At 50.1% G+C, this 19,632-nt stretch overlaps 1 protein-coding gene across 4 annotated transcripts in view; it reads right to left on the bottom strand.

The window, feature by feature from the left end:
• MED15 (mediator complex subunit 15) overlaps positions 1-19,632 on the bottom strand; it is a 211,183-nt gene that overhangs the window by 171,880 nt on the left and 19,671 nt on the right. For 3 of the 4 annotated variants that reach the window (XM_029571062.1, XM_029571059.1, XM_029571061.1), the window contains exons 5-7: positions 13,294-13,497; positions 5,860-6,143; positions 4,486-4,776 (exon numbers count right to left, since the gene is read on the bottom strand). In XM_029571062.1, the coding sequence (XP_029426922.1) occupies positions 4,486-4,776; positions 5,860-6,143; positions 13,294-13,497 (779 nt within the window). The remainder of the gene's footprint in view (positions 1-4,485; positions 4,777-5,859; positions 6,144-13,293; positions 13,498-19,632) is intronic. The other variant, XM_029571060.1, reaches the window with a different exon arrangement.

The following is a 19,632-nucleotide window of genomic DNA, read 5'->3' as shown; positions in this document are numbered from 1 at the left end:
TCTCAAAAGCCATGCCGCGAGACAGAAGTGATCCGCATCCTCCAAACAGACGGGGCCCTGATGGAGCAGGCCCGCCATTCCTTGGAGCCGAAGGGGTGCCGCTACTGCCAGCTGTACGAGGTCTGCGAACCACGGCCGGCGCGGCCACTCCGGTGCCACCAAGATCACATTGGCCGGGTGCAACTCTATGCGCCGTAGAATCTTGCCGATCATCGGCCACGGGGGAAACACGTAGAGCAGCACATCCGTCGGCCAGGGAAGCACCAACGCATCGACGCCTTCTGCCCCCCGTTCTCGACGTCGACTGTAAAATCGCAGGGCCTTCGCGTTGTGCCACGTGGCCATCAGATCCATGTGGGGCACCCCCCACGTTTCGCAAATGAGAAGAAACGCTTCGTCCCCCAGCTCCCACTCTCCGGGATCCAGGCGATGACGGCTGAGAAAGTCCGCCTGAACGTTGTCGACTCCCGCAATGTGAGATGCTGCAAGGTTGCTGAGATGTAGCTCCGACCAGGCCATCAAGCGCTGAGCTTCCTCCGCCACCTGGGGGCTCCGTGTCCCGCCCTGGCGGTTGATGTATGCCACGGTGGTCGCATTGTCCGACAGTACTTGGACTGCCTTTCCCCGCAGCAACGGTAGGAAGGCTTGCAGGGCCAGACGGACCGCTCTGGTCTCTAGGCGATTGATAGACCACTGGGCTTGCGACACTGACCATAGGCCTTGGACCGAGCTCCCTACGCAGACCGCTCCCCAACCGGAGAGGCTGGCATCCGTGGTCACCACTGTCCAATTGGGCACCAGAAGAGAGACTCCAGAGGACAGATGATTGGGATCCAGCCACCAGAGCAGGCTGGACCTCGTGTGTCCCGCTAGAGGAAGCGGTAGATGGAAGTCCTCCGAGACCGGCTTCCAGCGGGATAGCAAGGATGACTGTAATGGTCGCAGATGAGCGAACGCCCAGGGAACCAGCGCCAGCGTGGAAGCCATAGACCCTAGGACCGTAAGATAGTCGCAGACCCGCGGTTGGCGGAGAGACAATAAGCGCCGTACTTGAATTTGCAGTTTGCACACCCGTTCGTGCGACAGGAACACCTTGCCCTGCTTCGTGTCGAAAACAGCTCCCAGATATTCCAAGGTCTGCGTGGGTGTCAGATGACTCTTGCTGAAGTTGACCACCCATCCTAGGGACTGCAGCAGATGTAGGACCCTGGCCACCGCCATACGACACTGATCCTCGGACTTCGCCCGAATCAACCAATCGTCCAGGTAAGGATAGACCAGGAGACCTTCTCGGCGCAGCTGCGCCGCCACCACGACCATCACCTTCGTGAATGTACGGGGGGCCGTCGCGAGCCCAAACGGGAGCGCTCGAAACTGGTAATGCCATCCTAGAATGCAGAACCTGAGGAAGCGTTGGAACGACGGCTGAATGCCTATGTGAAGATACGCCTCCGTGAGATCCAGGGAGGCCAGAAACTCGCTGGGCCGTACCACGGCGATGACTGACCGAATCGTCTCCATTTTGAAGTGAGGAACGCGAAGTCATTGGTTTACCCCTTTGAGATCCAGAATTGGTCTGGACGTGCCGTCTTTCTTTGGGACGATGAAGTAAATGGAGTAACGACCTTTGCCGTGTTGGCTGACCGGAACGGGGGAGATAGCTCCCAAGCCTTCTAAGCGGCGGATGGTGTCTAGCACCGCCGCCTTCTTCTCGGGGGCCTTGCAGGGTGAGACAAGGAACTTGTCCACTGGGGTGCGAGCAAAATCTAACGCGTAGCCGTGTCTTATCACGTTGAGGACCCACTGGTCCGACGTTACCCCGGCCCATCTCTCGTAAAATGACATCAACCGCGCCCCGACGTTGGGAACGGCGTGCTGAGGCTGCGGTGGGAGATGGGCCGACCCCCTTTCATTGCGAAGACTTGGCCCCTGTGATCGCCAGGGGTCCCCCTTGTCTTCCGAAGCGCTTCCCCCGAAAGGACTGCTGCTGCCACTGCGGGGTACGGGAGGAGGAAGACCTATACGATTGCCCGGACGACCTTTGAGGACGCGACTTCCTGGGACAACGAAAGTGGGACCTGGCCGAAAACGAAGACCGCGACCTGGATCTATCCTCGGGCAGCCTGAAAGCCCTGTTTTCCCCCAGGGAAGCCAAACAGTAACTTACCTTTGAATGGCAGCGCCCCGAGGTGAGCCTTGGAAGAGCCATCCGCCGCCCAGTTGCGTAGCCACAGGAGGCGGCGCGCCGAGACAGCAGCCACCATGGATCTAGACAAAGTGCGCAGCAGATCGTGGAGCGCATCTGCGCCATATGCTATTGCCGCTTCCAACCTATCCGCCTGCGCTGCCTCGTCTGCAGAAAGATCCGCATTGGCTTGAAGAACCTGAGCCCAGCGCAAGCTAGCTCGCATAGCGAAATTCGTGCAGATGGCGGCCCGTACTCCCAGCGCCGAAACCTCGAAAATCTTCTTAAGCTGTACTTCCAGCTTCCTGTCCTGAAGATCCCTGAGGGCTGTCGCTCCCGTAACCGGGATGGTGGATCTCTTCGTTACCGCGGAAACCGCTGAATCCACCTTGGGAAGCTTGAGAAGGTCCAGCGCATCCTCCGGGAGCGGGTAAAGCTTGTCCATGGCCTTGCTGACCTTCAAACCCAACTCCGGAGTGTCCCATTCCCGGAACAGGATGTCCGTTGAAGAAAAATGAAACGGAAAAGCAACTGCCGGACCCGTGAGGCCTAACAGGACCGGATCCATGTTCGCTTCCTGACGAACCACCACCGGAGGGGCCTCTATTCCCAGCTCCTGGAGAATGGCCGGAATTAGCGGTGGCAGTTCCTCCCTGCGGAATAGCCGGACCACCTTGGGATCGTCTCCCTCCACCGCCTGTGATCCTTTCCTGCGCCGGACGGAGCAGAGCCGTCCGCTCCCACCTCGTCGGCCCCTTTTGGGGCTCTTCAGGGGAATCAATGTCCGCCCCAGGGGAGGAATCAGAGTCCGCCTCCTCTGGGACGCCACGTGGAGGCCGCTTCCCCCGCGAAGCGCCCTGGGTCACCTCCGCGACCCCCGACGGCCTCTTGGACTTCTTCTGTGGAGGAGCCTTGCGGGTTTCACTCCGGCCGCGCTTGCTTTTTTTATATTTCAGGACTTTGCGCAGCAAAAGGGCAAAGTCCTCAGAAAACGAGCCCGAGTCCGAAGAATCCTCAGCGGGACTCCCCGGGGACCCCGGGTCCCCCGAGGGAACCCCCCCGGCAGCGATCCGTTGAGGAGAAAGCGCGGGAGGCAAGGCCGAAGGCCCTGCCGTTTCCCGCGCCATTTCGCGGCCCTTGGCCAAAATGGCCACCACTCCCGCGCTGAGCGGGAAGAGCTCTTGGGGCCTCTCTACTGCGCGCGGCGGCGATCGCGCAGGTCACGAACGAGCCCCCCGAGGCGCCCCGGACGACCCCTCTCCGCCCGGGATGCAAGCCGCGCACAGGCCCGCGCGCGCGCGCGCCGAGCCGCAGGCCCGGCAGACCGAGCCGCGAGGCATGCCGGCGAAGAGGCGCGAAAACGGGGACAACAGGAGCAACAAAAAAATAAAAAATCGAGCGAACGGCCTCCCCCCTGTCAGCGGCGCCCCCCCCCCGAGAGCGGCGACGCGAAGCAAGAGAGAGCCGGCACAGAAAATAAAACACACTTTTTTTTTTTTTTTTTACAAAACGCCTGTCGCTGTCCACGGTCCTGGAGCCCTAATCCAGCAGGGGTGAGTGAACCGGGCTCCCCGGTGTCACCCCTGACGCTGCTACTAGGCAAGCCGGGTCCTCGACCCTAGCAGCGGCCTCAACCAGGGGGGTGGTGGTCCCCTCAGAACCTCACAACCCCCCTGGGAGGCAGGGCGGACGGGACCTAAGTGACAATTTAGAAAAAAATTCCCAATTAGAAACACTGTAGCCTAAACTGGCCTAATCAAACAAAAAAGAACTGACCCTGACGGAGTACCAGAACCAGGGCAGGCAGGAGCTGTGACCGCACCTGCACCATCTACTGGAGACAGAGTAAGACTGAGGGGCTGTGACTGGCACAGGGGCATATATGGCTCCGCCCACAAGTTTTAGTCTGTCTCCATCTACTGGTGTGGAGTCACAACCCAGGTGTCCTGGACTGATCCTGGTACGTACAGGGAACGCTGTTTTATCCATGGACGTACTTTTGAAAATTATGTTCTTACAAACCATATCTTTCAGTTGGCCTCGGATTACCTTCCCACCACCTCTGTTTCATCCGTCAAACAATAAAATGTTTGTATAATATTATTTAATGTCCGTAAGGCACACAGGGAAAAGCACTACAGAAAAGTTGTATGTAATCAAGTAAATTGCTAACCTTATGTCACCGGCAAACCAGACACATGTGGAACTGCACTAGCGCGGATCTTTCAAAAACAAGACCTTTCAGTTCTCAATTCCTAGTCATTACTTAAGTGCCGGTGCTATCATGCATGTATACTTACCTGAAGGACCTGCTGCATCTTCAGCTGCTGCTGCTGGCTGAGTGTCACAGGCATCACTTGCCCCTGTGAAACCATCACCTGCGGCTGGGACTGCTGCGGAAGTTGCGGCTGCTGGGCCTGCGTCACCTGCTGCTGCTGCTGCTGCTGCTGCATCTGTTGCATTTGCTGCTGAATGACCTGTTGTGGTGGAGGTTGCTGCGGTATTGGTTGTTGAGTCTGCATGGCATGTGCAGCCTGATGTAGCTGCTGAATTTGAGCGATACGATGTAGCTGATGCTGCTGCTGCTGCATCTAAAAACAGAAGAAACAAAAGATGCTTTAGTTGTGGGTGTTGTATTTTCATACATGACAGGCTTCCAAGCACTGAGAAAGTGCATCTTCATCTACTACTCTAGAAATCCAAGATCAACAAGAGGAGATACATCATTAAATTTAATATGAATATATAGATGAAATAACAGCAAACCAAATCCAGGCTTAAATTTGCAACTCTGAGATCCTGGTTATTTTAAAATTTTTGAAACAACAAAACTAGATGACTGTTGAAAACATAACCCTGGGATTTTTTTTTTACTCCAGTTCTTCTTTTCTTGGTTGTATTCCAAGGTCTTCTTTCTTTCTTGTCCCAAATTATTTTTTCTGTGCACTTTTGCATTTTAGTTTATTTACTTGATTAATTGCTATTTCTTAAGGCAAATCATAGCAATGTACAATAAAGCATAACAGTGTGCAGATAAAATAAAAGCAATAAAATAATTGTGTAATAATAAAAGTAAACTAATATAAATGATTTAAAATAATTCAAAAAATAACTAAAAAATAATTAAAATTGTCAATTAAAAAACAATGAAAATGAAATGACTAAACCAATAAGAACGTAACTGAAACATGAAATTTAAAAGAATAAAAGTAGATATAATCCGGAAACAGTTGTGTAAAAAGAAAAAACTTTTAAGTCATCTTTAACAGTGGTCAAATTCCTGCTTTTAAAAATCTCCTTCCCTCCTGTAGGTGACTAAGTATGGGGATACAGAGAAGGTAGTATCCACAGCCCCTGAAAGTCCTGAATGTTCTTAAGTAACATTTAGAACAAAACTGATGAGTTGCAATGATTTTAAAACACCCACAACTTTACAGGGCCACCTTTTCACTGATCAGGTTTTGGTGAATTTCACTAGGGGGAATTCCAGGACCATGCTTGGCCTTCTCAAAGTCAGAACTGGCTTGTCCACTTAATCAAAAGTTAACATGCCTCTGGACAGACCAAACACATAGGCATTTCAGATGTGTTGAAAAGTGCTTTAAAAAAAAAAAAAAAGTATTGGGAGGAAATATTCTTTTGCCAACTGACAGAAAATCCTTGGCAGCTCTCACCTGTTGTTGGTTCTGCTGCTGCATCTGCAGTTTTAGCATGTGCTGCTGCTGCTGCTGCTGCTGCACTGCTTGTAATTGTTGCTGCTGCTGCTGCTGCTGCTGTTGCTGTGCAGCTGCTACCTGCTGCTGGACCTGGAACTGCTGCTGTTGGACCTGGAACTGTTGCTGTTGCTGCAGGGCTGCCTGCTGCTGCTGCTGCTGTTGCTGCTGTTGCTGGTGCTGTAGGGCGGCCTGCTGCTGCTGGAACTGATGCTGCTGCTGCTGAGCCATCTGCTGGAGCTGAACTACAAAACATGCCCCATGTTAGTCAATGCAAATCCTGGACCACAGCACCTGGGGACTCGGCCCAGATAAAAAGCAATTAGCACCAGCAGCTAGAGAAGCAGGGCACTATCAGGCCTTGTCAGCTATCATTTTCTAGGCATTGGTACTTTGTGATTCTTAACTGAAAGAGGCACTAGGAGTTGGGAAGCTTTCCCCAGTTATTACTGTGCAGTCAGGTGCCGGAGGAGTTCAGGAAGTTCACCCATAAGACAAGGCAGTACAGCTCTCTGACACAGGATGCATCCAGCTGGCTGAGTTCTGCTGTCATTGTATTTGGTATACCACAACCTTTCCAAAAAGAAAATTGTTTCTTACCTGCTAATTTTCATTCCTGTAGTACCACAGATCTGTCCAGACTCCTAGGTTTTGCCTCCCTTCCAGCAGATGGAGACAGAGAAAGTTTCACAGGCACCGCCTCTTAAACCCGTGTGCCACCTGCATCTCCTCAGTATTAATCAGTACCCAAGCATAAAAAAGCTTTAACAGAACGTTCAACCAATTAACCCTACTATATCCCCTGGAACAAGCAGAGGACAAGGAAATTCACTAGTAAATTTATAACACTTCATAAAAGGACTAATGGGAAACCTGTGCCATTCTTCAGGATTAATCAGAATTATTACAGTATACAGATTGAGTAGACTCTCTAAAAACTCTCTTCTACCGGAGTGGGACTGTGAGACTCCCGTTCAAAGAACACTCTCACCAAAATTGCAGATGTCCAGGGCTTGGATGTCCAATCGGTAATGTCTGGCAAAGGTATGTAAAGACTTCCAAATAACCACCCTAGAAATCTCTTGCGGTGAAACTAGTTGGCATTCTGCCCAGAAGGCTGCTTGGGAACGGGTAGAATGAGCCCTTAACCCCTCCATACAACAGATGTATGTGGAACCATTAGCCTCCTTCAACCAACGTGCTATTGTGGCCTTTGACGCCTTTTGACCCTTTTTTGCACCACTCCAAAAGCACAAAAAGGTGATCCGACAATCTGAAACTGTTAGTAACCTCCAGATAACGCAACACAGCCCCCTTCTGACATGCAGCAGTCTTAATTCTTTTGCGAGAGGCATATCAGACTCTAGATTTGTAAAGGCCAGAAGCTCCACTGACTGACTTAGGTGGAACGCTGAAATCACCTTCGGCAGAAAAGACGGGACCGTCCTCAGAGACTCTGAATCTGCAAAAAGGGTTCCCTAGACGACAAGGCTTGAAGTTCAGACACTCTTCTGGCTGAACAAATCACCACCAAGAAAACAACTTTCAAAGTCAGATCTTTAATGGTAACTCTCTTAAGAGGCTCAAACAAGCCCTTGAAGACCAAAGTAAGGCTCCAGGAAGGAGACACTTTATGAACTGGGGGTGAGGGGCGGGCACAAATGATTCGCTCCGGAGGAAACTCACCACATATGGATGCGTAGCCAGAGTTGTTCCCTGAACCTTGCCCTACAAGCAGCCCAAGGCCAACACCTGCACCTTTCTTTAGGCCTCTTTGTAAAAAGGCCAGAATCTGCACCACCATAGCTCGACGAGGATCAATCCCCTGATCTGTACACCAGGACTCGAAGACCCTCCAAACCTGGACATATGCCAAGGAAGTCTATGTGTTATGAGCTCGTAGCAGAGTAGAAATAACGTCCTCCAGATATCCCTTCTTTCTTAATTGCCTCCTTTCAAAAGCCAAGCTGCTAGACAAAGGCGATCCACTTGATCTGAAAATATAGGACCCTGCCGTAGAAAATTTGATAGATGGCACAGCCTCAGGAGCTATCCACTGCTAGAGTGACCAGATCCGCAAACCAAGCCCGTCATGGCCACCCCGGAGCCATGAGAATCACCTTTCCTGGGTGGACTTCTATCCTCCTTAGAACCTTGCCCACCAGAGGCCATGGAGGAAACATGTAGATCAGAACGTCATGTGGCCAAGGAAGCACCAGAGCATCAACCCTTTCTGCTCCGTGCTCTCTTCTGCAACCGAAGAAACCCTTGGCATTCCTTTGGGTTGTCATTAGATCCAAATAAGGCATGCCCCACTTGCGAGAAATGAGGGACATTGCCTCCTCCGATAGCTCTCATTCTCTTGGATCCTTGTCTGCTGAGAAAATCCGCTTGCACATTGTCGGACCCTGCTATGTGCGACGCCGCTATCAAAGTCAAATGTTGCTCCAGCTAGGACATTAGCATCACCGCTTCCAGAGCAACCACTTGACTTCTTGGTACTTCCCTGGCGGTAGATGTAGGCCACCATCGTCACACTGCCTGACAGAACTCTGTTTGTACAGTTCTGCAGCAAGGGGAAGAAACTCCTCCAGAGCCAGATGCACCGCCCTTATCTCTAGGTGATTGATGGACCAGGTCGCTTCCTCTGTCCCCCATTGGCCCTGCATCAATTGGGACTGACACACAGCCCCCCCCTCCCATCTGGTGAGACTGGCATCGGTAGTCACTACCATCCATTGAGACACCTCAAGCTCCACCCCAGAGCACAAATTGTCCTGGCCAAACCACCACGAAAGACTGAACCTGGCGTACTCTGTAAGCGGTAGCTGAAGGTGAAACTGCTCTGAAATCAGATCCCACCGGGATAGAAAGGCTTTCTGTAGTGGTCTCATATGAGCAAACACTCATGGGACCAGCTCCAAAGTCAAGGCCATGGAACCGAGAACCTGCAAGTAATCCCAGACCCTGGGCACCCGGGTCTCCAACAGGTTCCAAACTTGCATTTGTAGCTTGAGAATCCACTCCTCCGTGAGGAAAACCTTGCCCACACGGGTATTGAAACGCGCACCCAAGAATTCCAGAAGCTGTGAAGGCAAAAGGCAGCTCTTGGCCAGGTTCACAATCCAACTGAAGGATCTCAAGCGGTGCAAGACCACCTCCACTGTCTGTCTGCAAAAGTCCTCCGACTTTGCTCGAATGAGCCAATTAACCAGATATGGATGAACCAGCACCCCCCCTCCTTTCTGAGGGCTGCCGCTATCAGCACCATTACCTTTGTGAAAGTCTTCAGAGCAGTGGCTAGACCGAAGGGGAGAGCACAAAACTGAAAATGCTTCCCAAGGATCATGAACCTGAGGCATCTCTGATAATCCCCGCGAATCCCAATGTGCAAATACACCTCTATTACATCCAGGGAAGCCAAAATCTCCCCGCTTCGCACCGCCGCTATGACAGACCTGAGAGTCTCCAGCCTGAAACAGGGGACCTTGAGGGCCACGTTCACCTTCTTCAAGCCTAGGATAGGACAAAATGTCCCTTCCTTCTTCAGCACCATAAAATTAATGGAATACCTTCCTGTCCCCCTCTCCTCCTGGGGGACGGGAACAATGGCCCCGCAGTATTCCTAGCCTTTGGATGGTTTGTTGAATGATAAGTTTCTTCACTGGCGAAGAACAGGGAGAAACCATGAACAGGCTTCTTAGCTGCCGAGCAAATTCTAAAGCATAGCCTTGTTCTGTCATGCTTAGAACCCATTAGTCAGACGTGATCTTGACCCACTCCTCATAATAAAGAGTCAATCGATTCCCGATAGCCGGGATTGAGGAATGGGTCAGCCTTGCTTTGTTATGCGGATCTGGCTCTGCTAGGTCATTGGTCAGAGCAGTCTCTGTTCACTCTGCATCCACCTCCTCAACGTCTGCCTCTGGCCTGTGCCCGGAGCCCTGCTCTGACGGAAATGCCTTTGGCCTCGAAAGCAAAAGTGAACCAGCAGAAAATGTTTTGGCCCTTTAGGTTTGTCTTCCAGAAGTTTGTGCACCTCATCTCTGAGCTGCTTTATCAACTAATCCAAGTTGATAAAGCAGCTCAAACTGTGCCTTCAATGAAAAGTCTGCCAACCAGTTTCGCAACCACAAGAGTCTCCTAGCTAATACCGCAGAGACCATTGTCCTAGAAGAGGTGCAAATAAGATCATATAAAAATATTGTACTTTATAACTTCTATCCTCAATTATAGATTCCCCGCTTAGCTCACCCCACTTAGAAGATCCTTGTTAATGTGCTCCCCACTCCCCAGTTTCATAATAAGTTCTACTGTAAAGCCACTGTGGCTGCATTTCTGTTTTAATGGTAACCGGTGTGATGTTATTAACAAATGTCGGTATATAAAAACGTTGAATAAATAAATAAATAAATAAAGCATCTGCTCCAAAGGCTACCACTGCTTCTAACCACTCCATCTGCATGGATTCCTGGGGTGAGAGATCCCTGGCACTCTGTAACTGCTGCACCCATATCAGGCTTGCCAGAAGCATAAAACTGCTGCACACTGCAGCTCAGTTGCCCAGAGCAGAGACTTCAAAAATCTTTTTGAGGTGTACCTCAAGCTTCCTGTCCTGCAGATCTTTCAGAGCTGCTGCACCAGCTACTGGAATGGTGTTTCTCCTAGTAACCACTAATACGGAAGCATCCATCTTCAGCACCCTCAAGAGCTCCAGGGTCTCCTCAGGCAAAGGATAAAGCTTATCCATAGCTCTACTAACCTTAAGACCAGTTTCCAATTCCCTGATCAATTGCTTGACCATCCTATGAAAAAAGTCCTGGCCGGGCCCTCAAACCAGCCATGACTGGATCCACTGTGCCCTGATCCGACAACTCCTGCGGAACTCCGTCAGGACATGCGGAATCATAGGCCACAGCCCTCTGAAACAGGTGAACGACCTTAGGATCATCGCCTTCCATAGCTGGAATCTTTCCAGGCTCTCCCTCCTGATCTGGACCACTGTTGGGAAGAGAGACACAGAGGAAAAATCATCTGCAGTCCCCTGCATCGCCGGACCTCTAACCTTACGGATCCTTGTGGCCCACGGCATCTCCAACAACTGGGCACCTTTTTGGGTGGACCCTCCGGGGCCCTGCGTCTGGAGGAGCCACTCAGCTTGGCCTGACTGGCCAGATATGCTTTGTGCAATAAAAGAATAAAATATGGAGAAAATTGAGAAGAACCATACGAATCCCCCTCCAGGGGGATCAGGATTCCCTCCAGTCTGCCCCCCTAAGGCCCTCTGGGCCTCCTCGGGGCTTGAATCAGCTGGCGACAGCATTGGCAGGAAATCTCCTCCCCCTGCCGCTCTCTCCTCTGCAGCCGCAAAAGTTTTCAAGATGGCCACCGTTCCCATGCTTATCGAGAACAGGTCGGCCAAGTCCTCAACAGAAGACGCGACCTACCAGGGCCACGCTGCTTAGATGATGCTGCTACAAACCCCTTTGAAGAGCCCTTCCCACTGGAGAGGCAGCAGGAGCTTGGTTGCCCGTGGAGAGCCGTGAGCAGTGCTTCCCACACACAGAGCCTCGGCTCGCATGCAGCATGGCTCGCCATGCACAACCCAGGTGTCTGGACTGATCCGGGTACGTACAGGGAAAGGTAAATTTTCCTCTTCTAACAAGTACTACAATCCCAGTAGGGAAAGCACGTCCACATCTGCTAGGAGACGGAGAGATACTGAAGGGCTGAGGTCACTGCAGAGGTATATCTAAGGTGATGTTAGCTTTGAAACCTGACTTCATCTTCATCTGCTAGCAGGGGAGCATATAACCTACTGGTCCTGAGACCATCTGACTACACGCTAGGAAATATAATTTATCTATTGCTCTACCAACCTTCAGACCGGTCTCCAGAGTATCTCACTCCCTGACAACTAACTTCTTAACTGACTTATGGAAAGGAAAAGCTTTTGTTGGACCTCTTAAGCCATCCATGACTGGATCCACCTCTTCTTGATTGGATTCCTCTCGTGGAACCTTTACCCCTGGCTCCTTAAGGACGTAGAGGATCAGGGGCCCCAACTCTTTCCTGTGGAAAAGACGAACCACCTTTGGATCGTCCCCCTCAACACTGGGTCTTGTCCCAGCCCCTCTTCTGGATCCTGCCCTTCTGGAGAAGGATCCGCCCCAGGAGGGTCTTCTTCTGGCGGATCTCCATCCTTCAAATCCCCAGAAAGTTCCTCCACAGCGTTTGCCTGTGTGGGCCTACCAAGGACTCGCTGAACCCTTGTCGCACCACTAGCCCATGAAACCCTGGACTTCTCCCTGGGTCACTCCCTCCTACTTGGAAACACACTGCCCCTCGGCTTTCCTGGCCAAATAAGCCTTGTGCATCAAGAGGAAAAAATCCGATGAGAAGGTTGCAGAATCAGACCCCTCCCCCACGAGGTCCTCATCCTCACCTGACTGAATCCCCAGGGCTCCCTGGCCTCCACGGGGCACTGATCAGCTGGAAACAGCTGTGGAGGGAGATCCCACTGCTCCCGGCAGCTTCTAAAGCAACTGTGAGTGAAAACAAACTGGCCACTGTTCCTGCACTAATGGGAAGGGGCCCTCTGCTTCACCCGATGCACCCATGAGCCCCCAAGGCCCTTGCTGCCTTCCTGACACCGCTGCGATCATCCACGAACTGTCCTCTCCACCAGAGAGGCAGCAGGAACAAAAGCCGACACGGGAAAGCTGCATAAGCCCTTACTGCCGCCCAACATGCTTTCAGCCTGCCCAAACCATGAGTGCAGTCAGCCGTCAGATCCTAACCAATGCCGAGAGAGTCACTGCAGCCGAGCCCCTGCCAGGCTTCAGCTCTGCTCCTTTCACTCTGGGCTAACCGGCAGAAAAACTTTTTTTTTTTTTTTTACTTTTAAAAAACTTTAAGAAATTAACAAAAACTACTTCTCTTCCAGGAGAAGAGTTGCAGCAGGCTCCACAAGTCCTCCGGGGGGAGAGGAAACTGGTCCCACCAGATGTCTACCCCCGGCGGCGAAGGATCAAGCTATATAAGGGTCCCCAACCCCCTGCTCATCCACCTCAGAACCAGAAGGATAGTCCCACTAGGACCTGCCAATCTCCTGGGAGGAAATCTTCAAAGTAATCTTCTCTATATTAATTTTTTTTTTTTTATTATTTTAAAACCTAGTTTCCAGACTGCAGGTTTTGCACCTCTACTATCTGCTGGAGACAGAGAAATACTGGAGGGACTGCAGGTGGCACACCAGGTTATGTGGCAGAGCCAGCGAAACTTTCACTGTCTCCATTTCTGTAAGGGAAGCAAAACCCAGGAGTCTGGACTGATCTGAGTACATACAGGGATCTCTGGTTTACTTACCTTTAAAAAGCAGCATATGGTACTTACTCTGCTGACTGGCTGATGGGACTCTGGCCATTCCATGCTGGGCCATCCCAGAGGCTCCAGGCTGTGGTTGCCCCAGTTGCCCCAGGCCACTCAACCCACTAATAGAGGCTCCTGATGTCTGTGATGTCATTCCCATTCCAGGTGTTCCTGCTGGGGGGCCCCCTGTCAGAGTTTGCAGAGCATTCATGGGATCTAGAAGACAGACTGGTATCAGTAAGAGGTAAAACATTTGCCAGTTGCTGCTTGTTTCTAAAACAGTACTACCAATTCCACAGAGAAAGTGACAGAATTGTATTAAAATTGGATAGCCCCCTTAAGAATTTTTGGAACTCATCCCTCTGACGCAGCCTGACGCGAAACACGGCCGTGTCGGGATTTTGTATGACTACGTGTTTACGTCTCTTTTGATTTAAACTTTGTGCACTTTTGTTGTGTACACTCATTAAACTATTTATGCTTCATTTATAGTGCTATTGTCCAGTTTAACTTATTGCCGCACATTATTCTGCTGTGATTTACCTAGATGTGTGTGCTCTTAACTCCGCCCCTTTTGCATGCTTGCACCCCTTAAAATTGGATACGCCAGAAGTTACATAAGAAATGCCATACTGGGTCAGACCAAAAGGTCCATCAAGCCCAGCAGTGGCCAATCCAGGTCACTGGCAGGGTTTCAAAAGGTCAATAGATTCCATGCTGCATATCCCTGGGACAAGAAGTGGATTCCCCAAGTCTGCCTTAATAACAGTTTATGGACTTTTCCTCCAGGAACATGTCCAAACATTTTTTTAAACCCAGCCTCACTAACAGCTTTTACCAAACATTAAAATGAGCAAATTTCAAGAAACTTGAATTATAACAATGTTGAACAACATTACTAAATCTGTAACAACTACAAAAAATATCACCAACGCCTAGGTAAATCAGAATTACTGTAACGAAGTTCCCACATTTTTTTCAGATAAAGTTAAGAGCATTACTGTGCTAGGAAAAATCGTGGAAAGTGTTATGAAGAATAAAATCACAGAACATTAAGACAGACATGATTTAATGGAACACAGCCAGCATGGATTTATCCAAAGGAAGTCTTGCCTCACAAATCTGCTACTTTTTTTGAAGGAGGGATTAAATGTGGACAAACATACACCAGTAAATGTAGTGTATTTGGATTTTCAGAAGGCATTTGATAAGGTTCCTCAAGAGAGGCTTCTAAGGAAACTAAAAAGCCATGGGATAGGAGGTGATGTCCTTTTGTGGATTACAAACTGATTAAAAGTGTTTAATATATTTATAAATGATCTGGAAAGAGGTACAACGAATGAGGTGATCAAATTTGCAGATGCCAGAAAATTATTCAGAGCAGTTAAATCACATGCGGATTGTGATAAATTGTAGGACCTTGCGAGACTGGAAGACTGGGCATCCATACGACAGATGAAATTTAATATGGACAAGTGCAAGGTGATACATATAGGGAAAAATGGAGAAATTACTTACTAATTCGTTTTCCTTAGTGTAGACAGATGGACTCTCCCATGGAGACAAAGTCAGGTTTCAAAGCTGACGTCACCCTAGATACACCCCTGCAGTGACCTTAGCCCTTCAGTATTCTCTTCAAAAGCCACTGTGGACATACTATCTAAAAACTAGATTAAAAACGGTTAACCGTAGCTGTACTCAACCAAACACTGAACCCCAGTAAGATTATAGATGCCCTGATCCAGGGACTGGATGATGGCTTATCCGTAATCTCTTGGAATAGATATCCACTCCATGGGTGAATTCTTGTCACCGTTCTAGGCAGCCGTGGGCGGGATGCTGAGTCCATCTGTCTACAATAAGGAAAACAAAATTATCAGGTAAGTAATTTCTCCATTTCCTAGCACGTAGACAGATAGACTCAGGAGCAATGGGATGTACAAAAGGTACTCCCGATCAGGGCGGGAGGCTGTCTGCGGTCAAGTTAATACTACCCTTGCAAAGGCTGCATCTTCTCAAGCCTGTACATCCAGGCAATAGAACCTGGAGAAGGTGTGCAAGGAGGACCACGTCGCCGCTCGGCAGATATCAGTGGGGACAGCAGTCTAACTTCCACCCATGAGACTGCCTGAGTCCTGGTGGAATGAGCTTTAACCTGAGAAGGTAATGGCTTTCCTACCCCCACAAAGGTTCCCGTGACCACCTCCTTAATATAGCGAGCTATGGTAGCCCGCAAAGCTGGTTCACCCTGCTTCCTTCCACCATGAAGGACAAACAGGCAGTCCATCTTTTGGACCAATACTGAAACTTCCACATACCGCACCAAAAGTCTACCAACAATCAAATGACAGAGGAGGTGGAATTCCTCCGCGTCCCTGTGCTTATCTAGGGAAGGCAACGAAAGGGACTGATTCAAAAGAAACTCTGAGACTACCTTGAGCAAGAAGGATGGAACAGTACAAAGCTGTAACGCCCCTGGAGTCATCCAGAGGAATGGTTCTAGACATGACAATGCATGCAGTTCAGAGATGCAATGCGCCGAGCACATAGCCACCAGGAACACAGTTTTCAAGGTTAATAAATACAAGGAAAGACCGCACAGCGGCTGAAAAGAGGGCCCTGCCAAAAATTACAAAGGAACCGGCCACCCTAATGGTGGCTGGAGGGACTTCACCTCTTTCAGAAAACAGGCCATGTCCGGATGAGCCGACAGGAAGGTTCTGTTCACCTCGCCGCTGAAACAGGAGAGAGCCGCTCCTTGCACCTTCAAGGAGTTAAGGGCCAAACCTTTATTCAAGCCGTCCTGCAAAAATTCCAGAATAAGTGGGATTTTGACCACCCGAGGAGGGATACCGCATTCCTTGCACCAGGCCTCAAATACTCTCCAGACCTGCACATATGCTAGGGACGTAGAAAACTTCCGAGCTCAGAATACAGTGGCAATTACCACCACAGAATATCCTTGCTTTATCAGTCAAGCCCTTTCAACTGCCAGACTATAAGACAGAATTGAGTTGGATCCTTGTGAAGGACCGGTCCCTGTTAGGTGGGAGAGACGGGGGGGGGGGGTCTCTGCATATCACGGATGACTGGGCCAATCTGGAGCTACTAGTAGGACTAATCCCCTGTGTTGCTCAATTCTGCGAATGATCCTGCCCAGCAGGGACCACGGAGGGTAGGCGTATAGCAACTCTTCTTCCGGCCAGGTCTGAATGAGAATGTCAATCCCCTAGGATCATGGATCTCTTCTGCTACTAAAGAATAGGGGAACCTTCGCATTGTGAGATGCAGCCAGCAGGTCAATGGACAGGAGGCCCCAGTGATCTATCATCAGTTGAAAGGTTTCGGCCGACAACACCCACTCTCTAAGCAGGGAGTCTGGATCCAGGAAAGTCTGCTCTGACGATGTCTTTCTCTGCGACGTGAGAGGCTGAGATCATCTGTAGATATATTTCCGCCCATTCCATTCGTCCTGAGACACCTGCTGGCTCTTGGTTCCTCGGTGGTAGTTGATGTAGGCTACCATCGTTGTGTTGCAGCATTATACGGACTGTTGGACCCTGGAGTCTGTGGCTGAATTACAAGCACACCAGCCTCACTGCCCGGGCTTCCAGGCTATTGATGTTCCAGAGGGCTTCTTCTTCCATCCAACGTCCCTGAGCCACGAGAGTTCCTGACAGTGAGCTCCCCAGCCCCGGAGACTCGTGTCCGTTTTAAGAACCAACCAGTTTCTGGAGAACCACCACTTCAAGTGAGTGCAGACTCCCATTGGTAAGTGAAACCGAATAGAAAAGTCTTGAGACTTGTGGGTTCTGTGACATCAGAGAGCACTGAAGTGGGCACATGTGTGCCATCGCCCATGGATCTACTTCCAAGGTTGCCGCCATCAAATCGAGAACTTGGAGATAGCTCCACACCATCAGGCATATTATGTTCATCAACTGACACACCTGGGACATCAGCTTCCGTACCTGTGTGGTTGGGAGGGAGGAAGACCTTGCCCAGCCTGATGTCAAACCAGACTCCTAAATACTCCAAAGACTGGGAAGGCTTGATACTCCTCTTGTCCAGGTTTACTACCCAACTGAGTTCCTGAAGCAAAATCACCCTGTTGGTCACCCGGAGACTTTCTTCCACGGACTTGGCCCAGATCAACCAGTCATCCAGGATTAATTTTCTGCTCAACGTTACCAACACAACAACCATAATCTTGGAAAATGTTCTTGGGGTGTGGCTAGGCCAAAGGGCCATGCCCGGAACTGATAATGGCGACCCAGTACGGCAAAGCATAGGATGTGCTTGTGTTCTTGAGGGATTGGAATATGTAGGTAGGCCTCATATGTCCAGGGAGGTTAGGAACTCTCCCGGTTGTACGGCCATTATCACGGAGCGTAAAGTTTCCATGCAGAAATGACTCACTTGTAGGTGACTGTTGACACTCTTGAAGTTCAGGATGGGGCGAAAGGAACCTTCCTTCTTGGGTACAATGCAATAGATGGAATAACACCCCACATTTTCTTGGGGCGTTGGTACTCTGATTACAGCCCTCATCCTAAGGAGCCTCAAAATGGTAATCTCCACTGCCTGCTTTTTGTGCTGTGAATGGCAAGGAGACATCATGAACACATCCCGAGGAGTGCTGCGAAATTCCAGCACATATCCTTCTCGTATGACTTCCAGTACCCACTTGTCCGAAGTGATGTCTACCCACCTTTGGTAAAAGAGACAGTTGATCACCTGTCTCCTCATTCCAAAAATGAGTTGGTAAAAGTTCATTGGAATGTTCTGGACGAACCTGAACCTGCCCCTGTCTTGGACTGACGACTATGAAAGGACTGAGTTCTTCCAAAGGGCCGAAACCTCTGAAACATCGAGTTTCTGTAGGGGCATAAATGTTGAGAGTCCCTGGACCGGCCCCTCATAGGCAAGGGGCACTGCAACTGCTTCCTCTTATCTTCCAGTAGCCGGGGGACTGGAGCTTCACCCCATTTACTGGCCAGTATTTCCAATTCGTTTCCAAACTGGAGTGATCATTTAAAGGGCATCTTTGTAAGTTGGCCTTGGAAGTTGCGACTGCTGACCAAATCCACAGCGGTCTTCTAGCCACTACCACTGAAGCCAGTCCTCTGGTTGTACAGACTAAATCAGAGTCCTAAAAAGGTGGCAGCAGGTTACATAGCCACTCTGGGGTTCACTTATGAGTCATTTACCTCCTGAGAGAGAAGTAGGCATGAATGTGCTAGCAGGGCACAACAAGAAGCAATCTGTAAGGTCATTGCTACTGCTGCAAAGGCTTGTTTAAGGATACACTCCAACAGTCTATCATGCACATCCTTTTAAGGCCGCTCCTCCCTCCACTGGGATGGTTGTTTTCTTAGAGACAGCGCAGACCAGTGCATCCACTTCAGGAAACGCAAACGTTCTCTTACTGCTGAATCCAGCGGGTAAAGAGCTTCTAACGCCTGGCCCTCTTTAAAACTTGCTTCTGGGGCATCCCATTCAAGGTCAATCAATTCCCAGATGGCTTCCAGTACTGGGAAGAAGCAAGAGGCTTTGCGCAAGGAAATCAGAATGGAATTCTTCTTTGGTTCCATCATGGATTCCAATCCAGGAACTCCCAGCATTTTCAAGGTCTGGGAAACCAAGGATGACAATTCATCTCTATGAAAGAACCATAACATGGTTCAATAAAACTCTAATCCCTGGGGAATTTCCCCTTCTTCCAAGGTATCTTGTTCTTTGTCTGTGCCATCAGGGATAACCTTGGTCAGGCGCGGCATACCTCAAGGTCTGCCAACAGGAATGGGAGAGGGGGCCTGATGGGGTTCCGTCCGGACGGGGGCAAGTGAAGAAGTAGTCTGCTTCTACAAAGGCCTGTAGTCCCTCAAAAGATTCCACTCAAGAAAAGGCTGCTGGGTCCATGCCTAGCCCAGGAGGAACTGGGATAGGCTCAGCCAGGTTTCCTTCTCCCATGGAAGACCCAGCCAAGGGGTTACTCATATCTGGAGTACTTCCAGTTAAGGCTGCCAATCCATTATCTGAATGGGAGAAGCTGGGCTCAGCAAAGTCCAGGGAGGCCAAATCCCCATGGGCTTCCTCACAGTGCTGAGACAAGTTAGAATCCAGGTCAGGATGAGAAGCTCTAATATGACAAGCAGCGCAGAGAGCAAGGCGCTTATGTTTCTTGGCTGCCAGCACCATGTGTGTTCGATCGCCTCATGCTTAAAAATTTATGTGCATAAATTTTGAGTGCCTAGGCGAGGCGCATTCACAGCTCATGCACCCAGCTTTTCCTGCATCCTGTGCTTACTTTATTGTGCACTTAAGTACACTCATAACATTATGTGTGCAGCATGTACACAG

The sequence above is a fragment of the Rhinatrema bivittatum genome, chromosome 11 (assembly GCF_901001135.1).
Source record: "Rhinatrema bivittatum chromosome 11, aRhiBiv1.1, whole genome shotgun sequence".
Taxonomy (NCBI): domain Eukaryota; kingdom Metazoa; phylum Chordata; class Amphibia; order Gymnophiona; family Rhinatrematidae; genus Rhinatrema; species Rhinatrema bivittatum.
The sequence above is the reverse complement of the archived record's forward strand: the minus strand, read 5'-3'. Positions and strand labels throughout refer to the sequence as shown.